Genomic DNA, 17,131 nt, shown 5'->3' with positions numbered 1-17,131 from the left:
CTAAAATTTTACCATGTGCACATGAAAAACATCTTACTTATTGATCATCTCTTTTAAGTCATAAATTGTGGATATAATTTTATAGTGGCCACAAATATAAAAAATACTTTAAAAACTGGAATACAAAGAATGCAAGGAATGCATAAGGGTTTATAAAAAAAAAACATTTTTTTCTTAGAGAAAGATAATCAGTTTAGGTTAAATTTCTAATCTTAGCTATAAAATACTTTTCTGCTAAAAAAGGAAGTGAGAAGATCTATGCTATAAAAAATAAGGAACATCTTAAAAACTTGAATAGAAATAATTTATAAAATTAAGTACAGATATCCTAAAGATGTAAAAATGGAGTGAAATAAAAAAACAACTGCAGGGAATTTGTTTATTAAAGCATTAATGTTAACACTTCTAAGTATTCACTTACGAGTTTTCTTTGTCACTGCCTTGGTCAATGGACATAACGGAAAATATTGCACAAAACTCAAGCATGAAAATAATAATTAACAAAATATCTAAGCAACATGTATAGGTTTTACATTTTAAAAATTAATCCAAACAAAATAATTTGAAGCACTTCTCTGATTTGGAAGTCTTAAAATGTTTCTCACATGTTTTATTTAAGTTTTTTTTTTTTGTTTTTTTTGTTTTTTTTTACAAATTGACACTGTGTACAAAGAGTTCAAATGGCCAGTAAAACTACTGCTTTAAAATTGTTGGCTTTAAGTAACAGAGGTATAATTTGAATTCACATCAGAGCTTTCTAAAATGGCAATAGTACAAGCATATGACTTTCTCTAGTATCCAAAATCTGTTCTGGCTTCCCTTGGCTAAGGAATAGAAAACTAGACAGTCTTCTAAAACTGCCACGATTTCCTGAAATGCTTTGATAAAAGTTGGCATACTTTGTTTCTCTTCCTTACCTTGGTAACACTGGGCTAAACAGAAAATGAAGAATATTCAGTCAATAGCAATTTAAACAGTAGCTAGCGCTGTACCTGGAAGTTTTGGTAAAATTGACGACCATTCAGAAACATAGTCTTAAAAGAAAAGTAGTTTGTCAAAATTAGGCCAAAAATCTTCTTAAAGGGAAAAAAAATGCCAAGAATGAGCTGAACATTAAAGTTTATCTGTTCCTAGATGATTATGAAAAACACAAAGGAAGCTGAAACACTACATATAGATAAGAATGAATTCTTACAGAGCAAGTTTATAGAAATTGTAGAGTAACAGCCTTTCTAAATTTCCACTTGATGTTTAAAATTTTATAAGTGATTTATTATGTCACCACATTAAGCCAATTCAATCAATTCCAATCAGTTAGAACTGCTTCAGAAATACCTTGAAAAAGATAATGACAGAAACTATAGATTTTAAAAGCAACCAGTTTTTACAAAGCTCATCTCCAGATGTAGAATATATAACGCTATCAATTCCTGGTTCTCCTTAAAATAGATTACTTATGTTAGCCATCCCATCTAATTCCAGTTTAGCATTAAGAAAGAAATCTTAAAGGACTGTACTGTTGCTAAACACTGTCAATATTTCTCATATTCACCATTTAGACTATACCTCATTTTATTTCCCTTATAATATTAAAATAATGAATAAATAGGGTCCTTCAGTTAAGGTCCTCCACCTTATCTTAAGTGAAATATAAAATAAGGCAGACTTATTAATTTCTTGCTAGCATTGGCTTAAAATCTGTTTACAAAATAAGAAATAGTAAACTTTAAGGTTTTTTTGTTTTTTTTTTTTTACCCAGAAAGCAGATGTATCCTGATCCACACCTAATATCTACATAAAACATTTCATCATTTTAGTTTAGTCTATAACAGTTTTCTTGGAATATTACTATACCTCAGGAAAAAAATCCAATTAACCAACTACAGAAATCATGTTCAATTACTAACCTTTTGAAAGAGGCAAAAGTTCAATAGGAAAACCTAAAATAACTTGTTTAACAATTACCAAGTGCTGAAAAGGTCATTAAAAATTGGTAAATAATAAATGCAGTTTTGTTGTATTTTACCATTAATGCAAAATAGGATGGTGAAACTTCCCAATAGAATGTGTTAAAGAATATCAACTGGAACACTGATAACATCACATTTGTCTTCTGACACCAACATTTTCCAGGATGAAAACAGTGACATGTAGTTTCACAGAATATGAAATTTAGAATCTGAAATTTGTAAGTTCAAGAACAGAATTAAAACTCAACTTAAGGGGAAAAAAACAAAATATGGCCAGTAGTGTCCAAATTTCAAATAAAATCTCAAGGGTAAGTATGGCTGCTGTTTCTTCAAACAGTCATTTTTCCATAAAATGTTGGCTGTGTCATAAGAAGTCTCCTGTGCTTTCTATCAACCAAGGCCTGCTGAAGTACAACACGTTTCCCTTGCATATTCAACCTCAGCTGAAATGTCGAGCAAGGCGGGCAGATCTATAGTCAGCACGAAGTTGTACAAAGGAGTGAAGAATGTTCTTGTCCAGATTAGCAAGTTGTTCTCCTGAGCAGACTTGCTTTAAATTATCTGGGGCAACTACCAGAAGATTGCAAAGTGCATGCAGAGTATCAAAAAGCTGTAATACCAGTGGAATCTGAATTGAAATAAGAGAAGAAAAAAGTAACATTGACACAAAACAATTTTTAGTTTTATAATTATTTTATAAATTCTTCTCATTTACATACTGTTAAGACTTACTAATGTGGGAGGATTCAATATTAAAAACTGTAAAAACTCCTGAAATTGTTAAAACCTAAATATTTTAGACATTAAATAAACTTGGTATAATCTTTTTGAAAAGATCCATGCCAATTTCCTTCAACAGTTGTCATTTATACTTCTATGGATTAGAATTAGTTACCATTAATATAGCACTTTTCTTAAATAATTTAAGCCTTAAGGAAAACTGATTTCACAGAGATGTGCATGAAGAAAGAACTTATTTTCCTGATGTGTGATATATACACTGCATTGGTTATAGAAGTCACCAATGTCATTTGGACTGTTGAACTGAAATATGGCCTTGTCTAAAATACAGCACAGAGCAAAAATGTGTTAAGACTGAAAATATGATTAGAACATTACTCTTTCAATTAGGAAATGTTAGCTCTGTCTCACTACAATATCAACAAGTTTTAAACTTTTCAGTAGTGATTACAAGTCAGCATGCATTTTTAATGGTTTGACTTATGTTCTTGAGCCTATTTACAAGCTTTATATTTGTGAATACATACCTTGAAGTCTTTGGCACACTTCCTATATTCAGCTACATCACAAATTGCTAACATGCCACCCCCACAACTGTACGAATATTGTTGAAGATGCTCATAAATAAGTCGATGAAAACGTACTCCAAGTTCCATCAAAACTGTATCCACATTCTTCCCATCCATGGAATTTTTTATCTTTTCCACTTGCTTTCTTACATAAGCACAGACTTTAACACAGGCCTGTAAAATTTTTTCTACACTTATTACATAGAAATGTATATCAGCTTAGCTAATAAGAAAATACACACAGTGTCTCATTAATCTCTAAGTATAAAAGAAAAAAACTTAGAGCGCAGTAAGACACATCAATGAAAATGTTAATGAAAATATTATATATAGTAGATCTTCTTACTAGTATACTGAATTATTTTACTCACATTAGTATATTGAATCAAAACATTGTTTTCATCCTCTGGCTTAAAATCTGTTTTCTTTTGTTCTGCAGTCAAGATATGCTTCATCTGTCCAATCATACAATTTAATGTCCTAGAGAATTAAGAACACCATACATTTTATCCATTTATTTTAAATTTCCTTTAATTTATATTATTTATACTAAATTGCATTATTTAATTTCAGAGCACCATAAAATTATTTACTATCGGTAGACTTTAGATTTTAGAAAAAATAAATTCTAGGTCTTGCTATAAATGAACTCTTGGTTTTATTAGCTTCCTGCTCTTGCCCAATACTTTAATTATGGTAGTCTTAAAGATGTGAGAAACTTGTCACTAACTTACTTCCTTAACAACCATATACAGAGGGGCACCTGGGTGGCTCAGTTGTTAAGTGTCTGCCTTTGGGTCAGGGCATGATTCCAGGGTTCTGGGATCGAGCCCCACATTGGGCTGGCTCCCTGCTCAGTGGGAAGCCTGCTTTTCCCTTTCTCACTCCTGCTTGTGTTCCCTCTCTCGCTGTATCTCTCTGTCAAGTAAATAAATAAAATCTTAAAAAAAAAAAAAAAAAACCAAACCACCATATATAGAGACTGGTTAGGAAGAGGGGACGATAGAGGATTTAAGACAAATGGCCAACATTTGGAAGAATTGGTGAGAAGAATAGGAGTTTCACAGTCCAAGGATAAGCAGGAAGCTGAACAAATGGTACTAACGATTCAGTGGGGAAATGAGAACATGGGTTTACAGCAGCACCGATAACGTTCAAGTTATGTGTTACTCTCCCAACAGTGGTCAGCCATCCAGTTATGGGAATAAAAGAGACTGCACTGATCCAAAACCTTGGATCTACAATAAGACAGATAAGGTTAATGGAAACAGATTTTATGGTAATTATAAGGGACTAATTTAAGAGATGGATCAAACAACCGAAGCATAAAAATAAAGAAAGAAAAGGATAGTAGATTGGCAAAAGATAAATATATTAAGGGCTGGAGTTCCTGCTGAGGTCAGAAAGCAGGTTATGGAGTTGGAAGAACAGGAGATTGTGAGCAACGAGTGGGATATTCAAGTTTGAGGTTTTTGTTACCAATGATAATGAGGTCTAGTAGGATATGAGATTAAGTAGCTAAAGCGAAGATGATCAAGAAAATGAATGGGTCACACACATGGAAGTAGAAGTAACCTAAGATTTAAGGTTAAAAGAAAAACTGTAAGCCAGATGCCCAAATCCTCAATAAATGCAGGAGACTAACATAAATGATTGAGAGACACAGCAATAAGAGAAGATGATATGAGTTTTAAAAGCAAGGGGGTTCTGACCTAACACCTATAGATGGATACTGGTCTGAAAATATCAGAAGGTAACAGATGAATGCTCTGCTCACCTCTTGGCCCCATGGTACATGGGTAAAATATGAGAAGTTCACATTCATGAGACCACTACAGAATACTGTGCCTTCAATTCATCAACTAGTGCAAAGACTCTGAGATTAAGGCTCATACACAAAAATATTAAGAAGATGCCAAGAAAATTCATCTTTCCTGTATCTCTGAAATTTTAACATATCTAACCTCCCCATGTCCCTAGCATACACCAAATGCTTTAAGTGGTAACTATCATCATTAATATATGCCTACCACATCATCTCAAGAAAAGAGACCCACTGCTCTATAATATTAATAAGGTGATTAACTACAAAAAAAGTTACAAAAAATATTTGAATACAGAGTTTGTATTCACTTAATGAAATTTACAGAAAACAAGTATATTTATTTAAAGCATTTCAGATAATAAGCCTGAAAATTCTAAATGAAAATAAAATCCTCTATGTTACATACCATTTTTAAGGAGTTTGGACAGAGAGAGGGAAAGAGGAAGAGGAGGAGAAAGTGGTGGCCTATAAAAATGGTTTTCAATTGAATCTAGTTTAAAAGCATACCTAAACATACTGAAAAACATTTTCATGTTGCATTTGTGATGGTATTCTTACAATTTAAAAAACATAAGAGAAAAAGGGGGCTACTAGCTGGCTCAGTTGGTGGAGCATATGACTCTTGGTCTTAGGGTTGTGAGTTTGAGCCCCACGTTGGGTGTGGACTTTAAAATAACATCTTTAAAGGAATGCCTGGGTGGCTCAGTCAGTTAAACACCTGACTCTTGATTTTAGTTCAAGTCATGAACTCAGAGTCATGGGATTGAGCCCTGTGTCTGGCTCTATGCTGAGCAGGGAGTCTGCTTGAAATTCTCTTTCCCTCTGCCCTTTCCCCCAGAGCTCTCTTTTCTCTAAAATAAATAAATAAATCTTTTTTAAAAATCTTAAAAAAATTAAATAATAAACATAAAAATATAAAAGGTAGAACTAACAACTTGCCTATCAATGCCATTATCCAATTTCGTCTCCATTTGTTCAATTATTTCTTTTTTCTTCTGAAGGCATTCAGATAACTTAGGAGAAGAGCTATTAAATGTTTAAAGGGGAAAAAAAATCACATTAGTAGCCTTATAAAAGTTTTTCATATGCACATGTGTATTGTTATAAACATTTATAAATACACATGTATTGTTTTAATTTGTTCACAAATCCAAGAAGCACGTTACATAGTAATTGCTATGCCCAATTTAATACTAGGAAATTAAGTAGTATTACTATGCCTAACAATCACACTAGGAAAAATTAACCAGTTATATGAGAAGGAAGAGGAAGGTTTAGATTTGTTACTTTCATGTAAGAGAAGATATCCCTTAAGAATATATGTGATTTTGAAATTTTGGGATTATTTGGTTTCCTTTTTAATTAAATATCTAGATTAACAGTAAAACAAAAATGAACAAACCCCAAAGGCTACTACCAGAGTCTTAAGAATATAATAAATTATACTAATTAAAATTTGGAAACTAATAGCCAATCCAGTTGTATTTAGCTTTCCTATATTATGAAAACAAATTTGACAATCACATTTGCCTTCTGAATGCCATCTAAATGTCAAAAACCACCTAAACTATTAAGGAATATGCAACCCTAATAGTCATGTGAATTTTGCACCATAAGGCATTACAGCTCTTAAAATAGTACATTTCCTTTTAAAGTGTGATTCAGGGATCACAAGTTATCTTTATCTTTGAGATTGTTTATGAACTCATTTCTTGGGATATCAATGTGTACAATAAAATGTTTAAAATTTTATCTTTTGGGGTACTTGGGTGACTCAGTTGGTTGGGCAACTGCCTTCGGCTCAGGTCATACTCCTAGAGTCCCAGGATAGAATCCTGAGTTGGACTCCCTGCTCAGCGGGGAGTCTGCTTCTCCCTCTAACCCTTCCCCTTCTTGTGCTCTCTCTCTCATTCTCTCTCTAATAAATAAAATAAACAAATAAAATAAAATTTTATCTTTTACATACATTTTTCCTCTTCTTAAAAAATATTTTTCCCCTTTAATAATAGTACACATACAAATTTTATAAGGCATGTTCATGTGCGTATACTCTACATTATTTAATCCTCACATACTTTAGAAGTTCACATAAACTGATAGGAAGATATAAACCAAATCTTATTTAATGCCTTATTAAAATCTGTCCAATTAATCTTACGAAATTTTTGTTGTGTACCTGTATACATATAGCATTATAATTGTCACTGAAATACCAAGAAAAATCAATTTGACTAACCTTATTAGTGGCATAAGGTGATCATTAAACTGCTTGTCAAAAAGATGAAAAATAGTATTGGCCTGTTGCACAACATCCAAAAAATAGAGATTTGCATTCCTAGAATCTGAAGAGGGAATTCCTAAAATTGGAAGGCATGTACGTATTAGAATCATACTTGAAGAAATTCATCTTGGCAACAGAAAAAAGAACATGGCATAATAAATAAAAGTAAATCCTATTTTAATAAATCAGCAATGATTTTTGTGGATAGAAGAGTAAAATTAAGCTCAATAACTTAATGAAGTGAATCTAAAATTTTTACATGAAAAATTTCACCATCTACCCGGTCTTCATTATTTGCTGAGATAAACCAAAAAATAAATCAATAAATGAATCATCTTGAACTGTATCTTCTCCTTTCCCTTCTCATTCTCATGTCTAGTGGTTCCACATTAGCCATGCATACATTTCCACCATTTTTCTTTTAATAAGTCCTCATTATTTCTGGTAACAGTTAAAATAATTTTTTATTAGTTTCTTGAGTTCAAATCACTCTTTCCTGCTATGTATTGTTGCCAGAGTAACATACTTAAACTTACACATTTTACTCATCTTGCTCTCCATTATTTCCTCAAAAATATTCAAAGTCTCCTCACTGTCTACAAAATAAATTCTTTATTTTCAGCAGGATACTCAGCCGACTCAATATGCTAACTCCAAAAGAAAGCTGACCTCTCTAGACTTCAGTTTCCTCTTTTTTGTAAAAGAGCAATAGATAAATTCTAAGGTCCATTCTAACCTTAGATGTTTATGTTTCTAGCTAAAATTAAAAGGTATAGTGGGTTAGGGAAAATATTCACATGAGAAAATGAAATTAATAACTACAATTCTTTATACGATGATGATTTTTTTCAAAGTTTTAAAAGTGAAAACAAAGATGTTTCATTTTCACATAAAAGTCAAAATCACCAAATGATAAGAAAATTAAAGGCTCCAACATAAACTTACAAGAGAAAAAAATTTTGTGGAAAATCCTTACTATTAACGAAAGATATTAAAATTAAGGTAGTTATTTATGTATGTTTTTAACCACTAAAGTTTTTAAAGGAGTATTCAATGTTATGCAGAAGAACTGGTACAACCATATATACCAACAGCAGTGTAAATTAGTGTAAAAAAACACTTTTTGGAAAATTCTAGATGTATAGAAATTTTTAAAACTTGGTAATACACCTTGTGTTTTTTTTTTTTCCCATTTTTTAAAAGTAAACCCTAGCCCCTATATGGGGCTCAAACTCATAACCCAGAGATCAAGAGTTGCATGCTCTACAAAACTGAGCCAGTCACGTGCCTCCAGTAACACACTTTGATCTGCTAACTTCACCTTTGGGATTTCATACAGAGAAAATAATTCAAAATAAGGAAAACACTTTAAGCTCTACAATGTTCACTGCAGCATTATTTATATTACCAAACTGCTGAAAAAAATCCAATATGTCTAGTAATAGGAGACAGTTAACTTCATTTAACTTTATTATATATATACACACACACACACACACACACACACACACACATACACATGACAAAATTTTGAACTATCATTAGAAATAACAGTAATTGCTAATTAAATGGCTATATGGAAGAAAACTTATGAATTATGAGACATTTTCATCCTACCAGTAAATTTTCTAAGCCTTTCCAAATCGTGAATATAGCTACTAAAATGAAGATATTTGATTTCCATATGAGCTAAATAACCATATGGATTCAAATTATTGTTACTTTTTTCATTGTCTTCTTTAGTTTTCTTAGTATCTTTGAGGTATTATTATCCCAATACAAACTGCCACATTAAGTCATTTGCAAATGGCACATGTTAAACACCTGATGTCAAGAGTCTGCTATAATTGGGGTGCCTAGCTGGCTCAGTTAGAAAAGCATGTGACTCTTGATCTTGGGGGTCATGAGTTTGAGCCCCACATTGGGTATTGAGATTACTTAAGAAAATAAATAAACTTTAAAAAAAAGAGTCCACTGTAATTAAGTTTAAAAAAGAAGCAGGATAAAAATGCTTCACAAGTTTACTGAATTATGGGTAATTTTGCTTCAGTGTTAAAAAAAGCTTTTTAAAAGGATGTGATATACAATCAACAAACATTTCTGAGCATCTACTATGTGCTAAGGACTAGATAATAATGGTGAATAAGGCAGATAAAATTCCTAGCCAGGGGCACCTGGATGGCTCAGTGGGTTAAGCTTCTGCCTTGGCTTGGGTCATGATCTCAGGGTCCTGGGATCGAGTCCTGCATCGGGCTCTCTGCTCGGCGGGGAGCCTGCTTCCCTCTCTCTCTCTGTGCCTGCCTCTCTGTCTACTTATGATCTCTGTCTGTCAAATAAATAAATAAAAGCCTTAAAAAAAAAAAAAAAAGATTCCTAGCCAGAAGAGCATATATTCTCTTAAAATACTTTCTCCAAATACTCCATTTAACTCTTTTACATCATTCAGCTCTCTGGTTCATACATCTCCTTGGAGAGGCATTATCTAACCCACCTCTCTAAAAAAGTCCTCTGCTCCTGAATTCCTCCTCCCACCTCCCCAACACTTCTCACTATCTTTTACTCAGTTTTTTCTTCATTGCACTTTCTAGTCATTTATCTATCTTATCTAAGAATGAAAGTTTAATGAGTACAGAAGTAGGCACTTAAAAGGTATGTGTTAATGAATGAATTCTGGTAAGTGGAGGCAGACATCAACAGATGAAAATTTCATTGTGATAAGTTTTATGAAAAACATTAATTGAGTGATGAAATAATGAGTAACTAGGCTGAGACTAGAGGGCTATCTTAGCTAGGGTAATCCACAAAACCCTCTTTAAGATGATATCTCAGTTGAGATTAGAGGTTGAAATGTTGGGCATGAGAAGAGCTAAAGGAAAAGGAATTGGGAAATAGGGGGAAAGCCTGAGTCAGGAAAAAAAAAAAAAAAAAAAAAAAGAATGAGGGCCAGAGGGGCTGATGGCTAAGGTAGTGAGAAGAAGTACAATATGAGAAGTGGATGTACACATGAGAAGATGAGAGATCAAAAGCCATGTTTTTGTAAAGTTTGTTATTCTTTTCCCCCTAAAAGTACCAGCAAGTTCCTAAAGGGTCTTAAACAAAGAAATGATAATCAAACTGACTGTTAACGTGGAGTCAGCCATGTGGAGAAATGAGAAGACACAGAAAGACCAGGTAGGAGTGGATAAAGATGATGGTATTTAAATTAGGGTGGCATCCGTAGAACTTGAGAAAAGTAGATGAATTCAAGTTATTTCTGAAGTATACTGATAGAATTTGCTGATATACTGGCTATCAGGATTGATGAAAAGGAAGAATTACGGCAACTCCAATGTTTGGGGCCTGCGCAACTAGTAAATAGTAATGCTTTTTAAGGACATGGGGAAGAATGAGAGTGGACCAGGTTTAAATAAAAGACAAGAGAGTTTCAGTAGGGATATGTTAAATTTGAGATGCACACTGAACAGATGGAAAGTTCAAGGAGGAAACTGAACTAATGTGGCTGGAATTTAGGAAAGAAATCATTATTATCCTATTAATACCAGTAAACCCAAAAGACAAAAAGCAAAGGAAAAATTTTAATATGAATCTATTACTTTCCAGGCTTATTTTGGAGTATTTTCCTTTCTAAACTTCACATTACTCAACTGTTTCAACCAGAACTATTTTCACCTTCAGTTCTGCTCCTCTGATATATTATAACTTAAGCACTGTACCTCATTCTGTATACACACACTATAGTGACTTATGTAGTTTACCCTGTCCTGCTTGATGTAAGTAATGTGAGAGAACTGTGTCTTTGTGTAACTTTCTGCACCTGACAAGTTCTTGCATTACAGATGCTCAAAAAGCATTATTCATTGCATTGAACTGAATTTGACACATATATAGTGTTGAATATATACAACACATTATGTGTATAGTTAAGCATGATCAAAGAATTTAATACAAAGTATAATACAAATAAATATACTTACCAGCAAGTCCTGTTTCCAAAGCATAATCAATATGTTCAATACATAAAAATTCCACAAGAATGGTAAAAATTCTAAAGGCATTCCTTGGTAAATCAGAAGGATCAGAGAGCTTCAAAAACAAAAACCAAATACATCACTCCTCCAGTCTTTTTAAAAAGTACTTTTTTTTTTTTTTTAAAGCAATCAACTTTGTATAAGATATAGCCAGTATTCAGGTATCAAAACAATTACTTATGCCTCTTCCTCTCCACTTCCAATGCCTTGCTCACATACACTGACACATAGTTACAATGCTCCATATTTACATACAATTCTCCTGGCTTACATCAATGTTTTTCTCACCTGGGTTGCAATCCATTAGTGGATTGTGACAACAAAGAAAGAGGGAAGCAATGAGATAATCAACAGGAAATAAAGTATAATGTGCATATTAAAGCCAATATAGTTTTATGAAATAAATACACACAAAAGCATCATATACATACACATACATGTAACAAATGTCCACTGGACTGCTATGTAAAATCCATTTCTTGTAGGTTGTTGTCAAAGAAGTTTCAGAGTCACCAACTTTAACAAAAGCTACTCTAGCAAAACTCAGAATAAAAAGGATACTTTATTCTATTGAGGGGTAGGAATAGGGAAATCGGTAACAAATGCACTATAAAATATGACAGGCTCAAAGCCCAGCTTCATCACCCCTAAGATATTACTTAACCCCCAACAGGCCTTAATTTCTTCATCTGTAAGGTGGGAATAATAACATTACTTACATCCTAGTCCTGAGGTGAGAATAAAAATATAAAAATCCACGTAAGTATTTTAAGCACAAATGGTACACAGTAAACTTAATAACAATAAAATGTTCATTTTTCTGTTATACTGCTGATTATTAACTACTCGGAAAAATTATCAGTAATTAGAGTGAGAAAACTATATCTCTCTTTTAAAAAGTTAGAAAACTACCTCTCAAAATCTTATTACTGCTTCCTATATTATTTATCAACTGATTGTTGCCTCTGTAGTCTCTATTCATTTACCTTTAAAGACCTAATTTGGGTCTTTAAATTTGGTATTACCCAAAATTCCCTTACTGACCTTAATACCACCTCAAAATTTACTCTTCACTAGTTGCTCTACCACTATCTTCACCTCCCTTTTTTGCTCAGTCATGCTCAACAGATGCTCTTAACAAACAATAAAGAATAAATTTTCCACCCGCCTGTATACATTCATATATCCATACATAATCAATAGAAGAGGTAGACAGAAAATTGATAGGCAAACAGAAGATGTAAACCACCGTGTCAATCAACGACCTGAGATTTATAGAATACTCCATCTAACAACATCAGGATATACATTTACAAAGTTGGATCATATCCTGGTTTAGAAAACAAGCCTCAACAAATTTAAAATGGATTCATATCATACAAAGTACGTCCTCTAACCACAAAAGGATCAAATTTGAACAAATAACAGAAAAAACTAAAAAATACCCCAATAGCTGACAACTAAAACACTTCTAAATCACTCATGGGAGTATTTTGAACTAAATGAAAATAAACACAGAATATCAAAATCTGTGGTATGTAGCTAAAGCTTACCTTAGAGGGAAATTCATAAGGCTAAATGTTTATATTGGAGAAGGAAAAACTGTCTCAAATCAATAACCTTAATTTCCACCTTACAAAACTAAACAAAGAAGGGCAAATGAAATCCAAGTAAGCAACAGAAAAGTAACAGAGTGGAAATTGTTGAAATGCAAAATGAATAATCAGTGACACCAAAAGCTGAATCTTTGGGAAAATCAATAAAACTAATAAACCAGACTGATCAGGAAAAAAGATACAAATTGCTGATATCAAGAATGATGAGGTGACATCACTATAGATTTTTCTGATATTAAAAGGGTAATAAGGAAATATCATGAACAACTTAATCCCAACACATTCAAACATTTATGTGAAATATATAAATCCTTAAAGATAAACTACCAAAGCTCAATTAAAAAGAAATAGGTAACTTAAATAGTTCTAAATCTATTTTAAAAATTGGATTTGTAGTTAAAAACTCTCACAAAGAAAACTGCAGGCCCAAATGACTTCACTCATAAATCCTACCAAACATTTAAGGAATAAATAATACCAATTTTAAACAAATTCTTCCAGAAAATTGAAGAGGAAGAACTATCTTCCAACTCATTCTACAAGGCCAACATTGCCCTGACAACCAAAACTAGACAAAGACATAGTGTGAAAAAATATATGTATAAGTCAATATCCCTCATAAACACAAACACAAAAACTCTAAACAAAGAAATTCAACAAACCTAATCCAAAAAAATATACATAGGATAATACATGATGATCAAGAGGGATTATCAAAGGAATGAAAGGTTACCATTTGGAAATCAATGTAACTCAGCACATTAACAGAATAAAAAGAAAGCATGTGACAAAATCCAATAACTAATCTTATAAAAACTTGGAAAACTAAAAATAAAAGAATTCCCTCAATCTGATAAAGAAAAACCTATGATTAATGTCATACTTAATGGTGAAAGACTCAATGCTTTACTCTTAAGATCAAGAATAATATAAGGTATTTGCTCTCATCACTTCCATTCATCGTTGTACTGGAGGTTCTGACCAATGCAATAATGCAAGAGAACAATATAACAGGTTTCAAACCAGAAGGGAACAAGTAAAACTGCCTTATTGGCAGAAAACATGATAGTCTATTTAGTAAATCCTATGCAACACACACACACACACACACAGGCTATTAGAACTAATACACAAGTGTGGTTAGGTGTAAAGTCAACAAACAAAAATCAATTGTTTTTCTCTACACTAACAATAGAGTATCCAAAATATAAATTAAAAAAATACCACTCACATTAAAATAGCACTAAAAATTACAAAACTCTGGTAAGGAAAATTAAAGAAAACTTAAATAAATTAACAGATATACTTTGTTCGTAGTGTATCTAAAAACTCAGTATTACTAAGATGTCACTTCTCCACAAACCCAACTATATATTCAATGCCATCAAAATCCCAAACTTTTTTCCCCCAGAGACTGAAAAACTGATTATAAGACCAATGAGAATACAAAATAATTTATAAGAAAATATTAGAGGATGGACACTACCTGATTTGAGACTTAATAGTTACAATGATCAAGACAGTGTAGTACTGGCACAAAGACAAATAGTTAAATGGAATGGAATAGAGTCCAGAAACAGATCCACATACAAACTGTCAAGCAGTTTTTGACAAAGGTTCCAACGTAATTTAGTGGGAAAAGGACCGTCTTTCCAATAACACTTAAACAACAAAGCTAAATGCAAAAAAAAACCCTGAACTTTGATCTATACATCATGGGACATGTAAAGGTTAACTCAAAACTAATTACAGAACTAAATATAAAACCTTAAACTATGAAACTACTAGAAGAAAACATAATAGGAAATCTTTGTGACCATGGTTTAGGAAAAGATTTCTCACATACAGAATACCATCCATAACAGAAAAGTGTAAAATTGGATTTCACTAAAATTAAGAACTTCTAGTCTTTGGATGCAAGGGTGGTTCAGCATTCACACATCAATCAGTGTGATAGAACAAATCAATAAGAGAAGAGAGAAGAACCACATGGTCCTCTCAACTGATGCAGAAAACGCATTTTTCAAAATACAGCATCTGTTCCTGATTAAAACTCTTCAAAGTATAGGGATACAGAGAACATTCCTAAACTTCATAAAATCTACCAATGAAAAAACCACAGCGAATATCATTCTCAATGGGGAAAAGCTGACAGCCTTCCCTTTGAGATGAGGAACACAAGATGCCCACTCTCGCCACTGTCATTCAACATAGTACTAGAAGTCCCAGCAACAGCAATCAGACAACAAAAAGAAATAAAAGGTATTCATATTGGCAAAGAAGTCAGACTCTCTCTCTTTGCAGATGACATGATACCTTTTTTTTTTTTTTAAAGATCTTATTTATTTATTTGAGAAAGAGCACGAGAGAGCAGAAGGTCAGAGGGAGAAGCTTACTCCCCACAGAGCTAGGAGCCCAGTGCGGAACTCGATCCTGGTACTCTAGGATCATGACCTGAGCCAAAGGCAGTTGCCCAACCAACTGAGCCACCCGGGCACCCTGACATGATACTTTATATGGAAAACCCAAAAGACTCCACCCCCAAACTACTAGAACTCATACAGCAATTCAATAATGTGGCAGGATACAAAATCAATGTATAGAATCAGCTGCTTTCTTATACACTAACAATGAAAATATAGAAAGGGAAAGTAGAGAACTGATTCCACTGATTATAGCACCAAGAACCATAAGATACCTGGGAATAAACCTAACCAAAGAGGCAAAGGATTTGTACTTGAGGAACTACAGAACACTCCAGGAAGAAATTGAAGAAGACACAACAAGATGGAAAAGCATTCCACGCTCATGGATCAGAAGAGTAAACATTGTTAAAATGTCTATACTGCCTAGAGCAATCTATACTTTCAATGCCATCCCAATCAAAATTCCACCGGCATTTTTCAAAGTGTTGGAACAAGCAATCCTAAAATTTGTATGGAACCTAAAAAGACCCTGACTCGCTAAGGAAATGTTGAAAAAGAAAAACAAAACTTGGGGCATCATGTTGCCTGATTTCAAGCTTTACTACAAAGCTGTGATCACCAAGACAGCATGGTACTGGCACAAAAACAGACACATACATCTGGGCAGAGAGCCCAGATATGGACCTGCAACTCTATGGTCAAATAATCTTCAACAAAGCAGGAAAAAATACACAGTGGAAAAAAGACAGTGTCTTCAATAAATGGTGCTGGGAAAATTGAAGAGCTACATATAGAAGAATGAAACTTGACCATTCTCCTACACCATATACAAAGATAAACTCAAAATGGATAAAAGACCTCAATGTGAGGCAGGGATCTATCAAAATCCTAGAGGAGAACATAGGCAGCAACCCCTTTGATATCGGCCACAGCAACTTCTTTCAAGACATGTCTCCAAAGGCAAAGGAAACAAAACTGAAAATGAACTTTTGGGACTTCATCAAGATCAAAAGCTTCTGCACAGCAAAGGAAATAGTCAACAAAACAAAGAGGCAACCCAAGGAATGGGAGAAGATATTCACAAATGACACTACAGACAGAGGGCTGATATACAAGATCTATAAAGAACTCCTCAAACTCAACACTCAAAAAACAGATAAGCATGTCAAAAAATGGGCAGAAGACATGAACAGAAACTTCTCCAAAGAAGACATACAAATGGCTAACAGACACATGAAAAAATGTTCATCATCATTAGCCATCAGGGAGATTCAAATCAAAACCACACTGAGATACCACCTTACACCAGTCAGAATGTCCAAAATTAACAAGACATTAAACAAGTGCTGGAGAGGATGTGGAGAAAGGGGAACCCTCTTACACTGTTGGTAGGAATGCAAGTTGGTGCAGCCACTTTGGAAAACAGTGTGGAGACTCCTTAAGAAATTAAATATAGGGGTGCCTGGGTGGCTCAGTGGGTTAAGCCTCTGCCTTTAGCTCAGATCATGACATCAGGGTCCTGGGACAGAGCTCCACATTGGGCTCTCTGCTCCGTGGGGACCCTGCTACCCCCTCTCTCTCTGCCTGCCTCTCTGCCTACTTGTAATCAATCTCTCTCTCTCTCTCTCTCTGTGTCAAATAAATAAATAAAACCTAAAAAAAAAAAAAATTAAAA

The 17,131-nt window shown here is 33.4% G+C and overlaps 1 protein-coding gene across 1 annotated transcript in view; it reads right to left on the bottom strand.

Annotated features, from left to right (window-relative positions):
- Positions 1–365: 365 nt before the first annotated feature.
- EXOC5 (exocyst complex component 5) overlaps positions 366–17,131 on the bottom strand; it is a 63,041-nt gene continuing 46,275 nt past the window's right edge. Inside the window, exons 13-18 of the mRNA XM_044230746.1 lie at positions 11,361–11,469; positions 7,342–7,462; positions 6,045–6,131; positions 3,652–3,760; positions 3,239–3,454; positions 366–2,598 (exon numbers count right to left, since the gene is read on the bottom strand). Of these exons, the coding sequence (XP_044086681.1) occupies positions 2,410–2,598; positions 3,239–3,454; positions 3,652–3,760; positions 6,045–6,131; positions 7,342–7,462; positions 11,361–11,469 (831 nt within the window). The 3' untranslated portion in view covers positions 366–2,409. The remainder of the gene's footprint in view (positions 2,599–3,238; positions 3,455–3,651; positions 3,761–6,044; positions 6,132–7,341; positions 7,463–11,360; positions 11,470–17,131) is intronic.

Source organism: Neovison vison, chromosome 13 (assembly GCF_020171115.1).
Source record: "Neovison vison isolate M4711 chromosome 13, ASM_NN_V1, whole genome shotgun sequence".
Lineage (NCBI taxonomy): Eukaryota > Metazoa > Chordata > Mammalia > Carnivora > Mustelidae > Neogale > Neogale vison.
The sequence above is the reverse complement of the archived record's forward strand: the minus strand, read 5'-3'. Positions and strand labels throughout refer to the sequence as shown.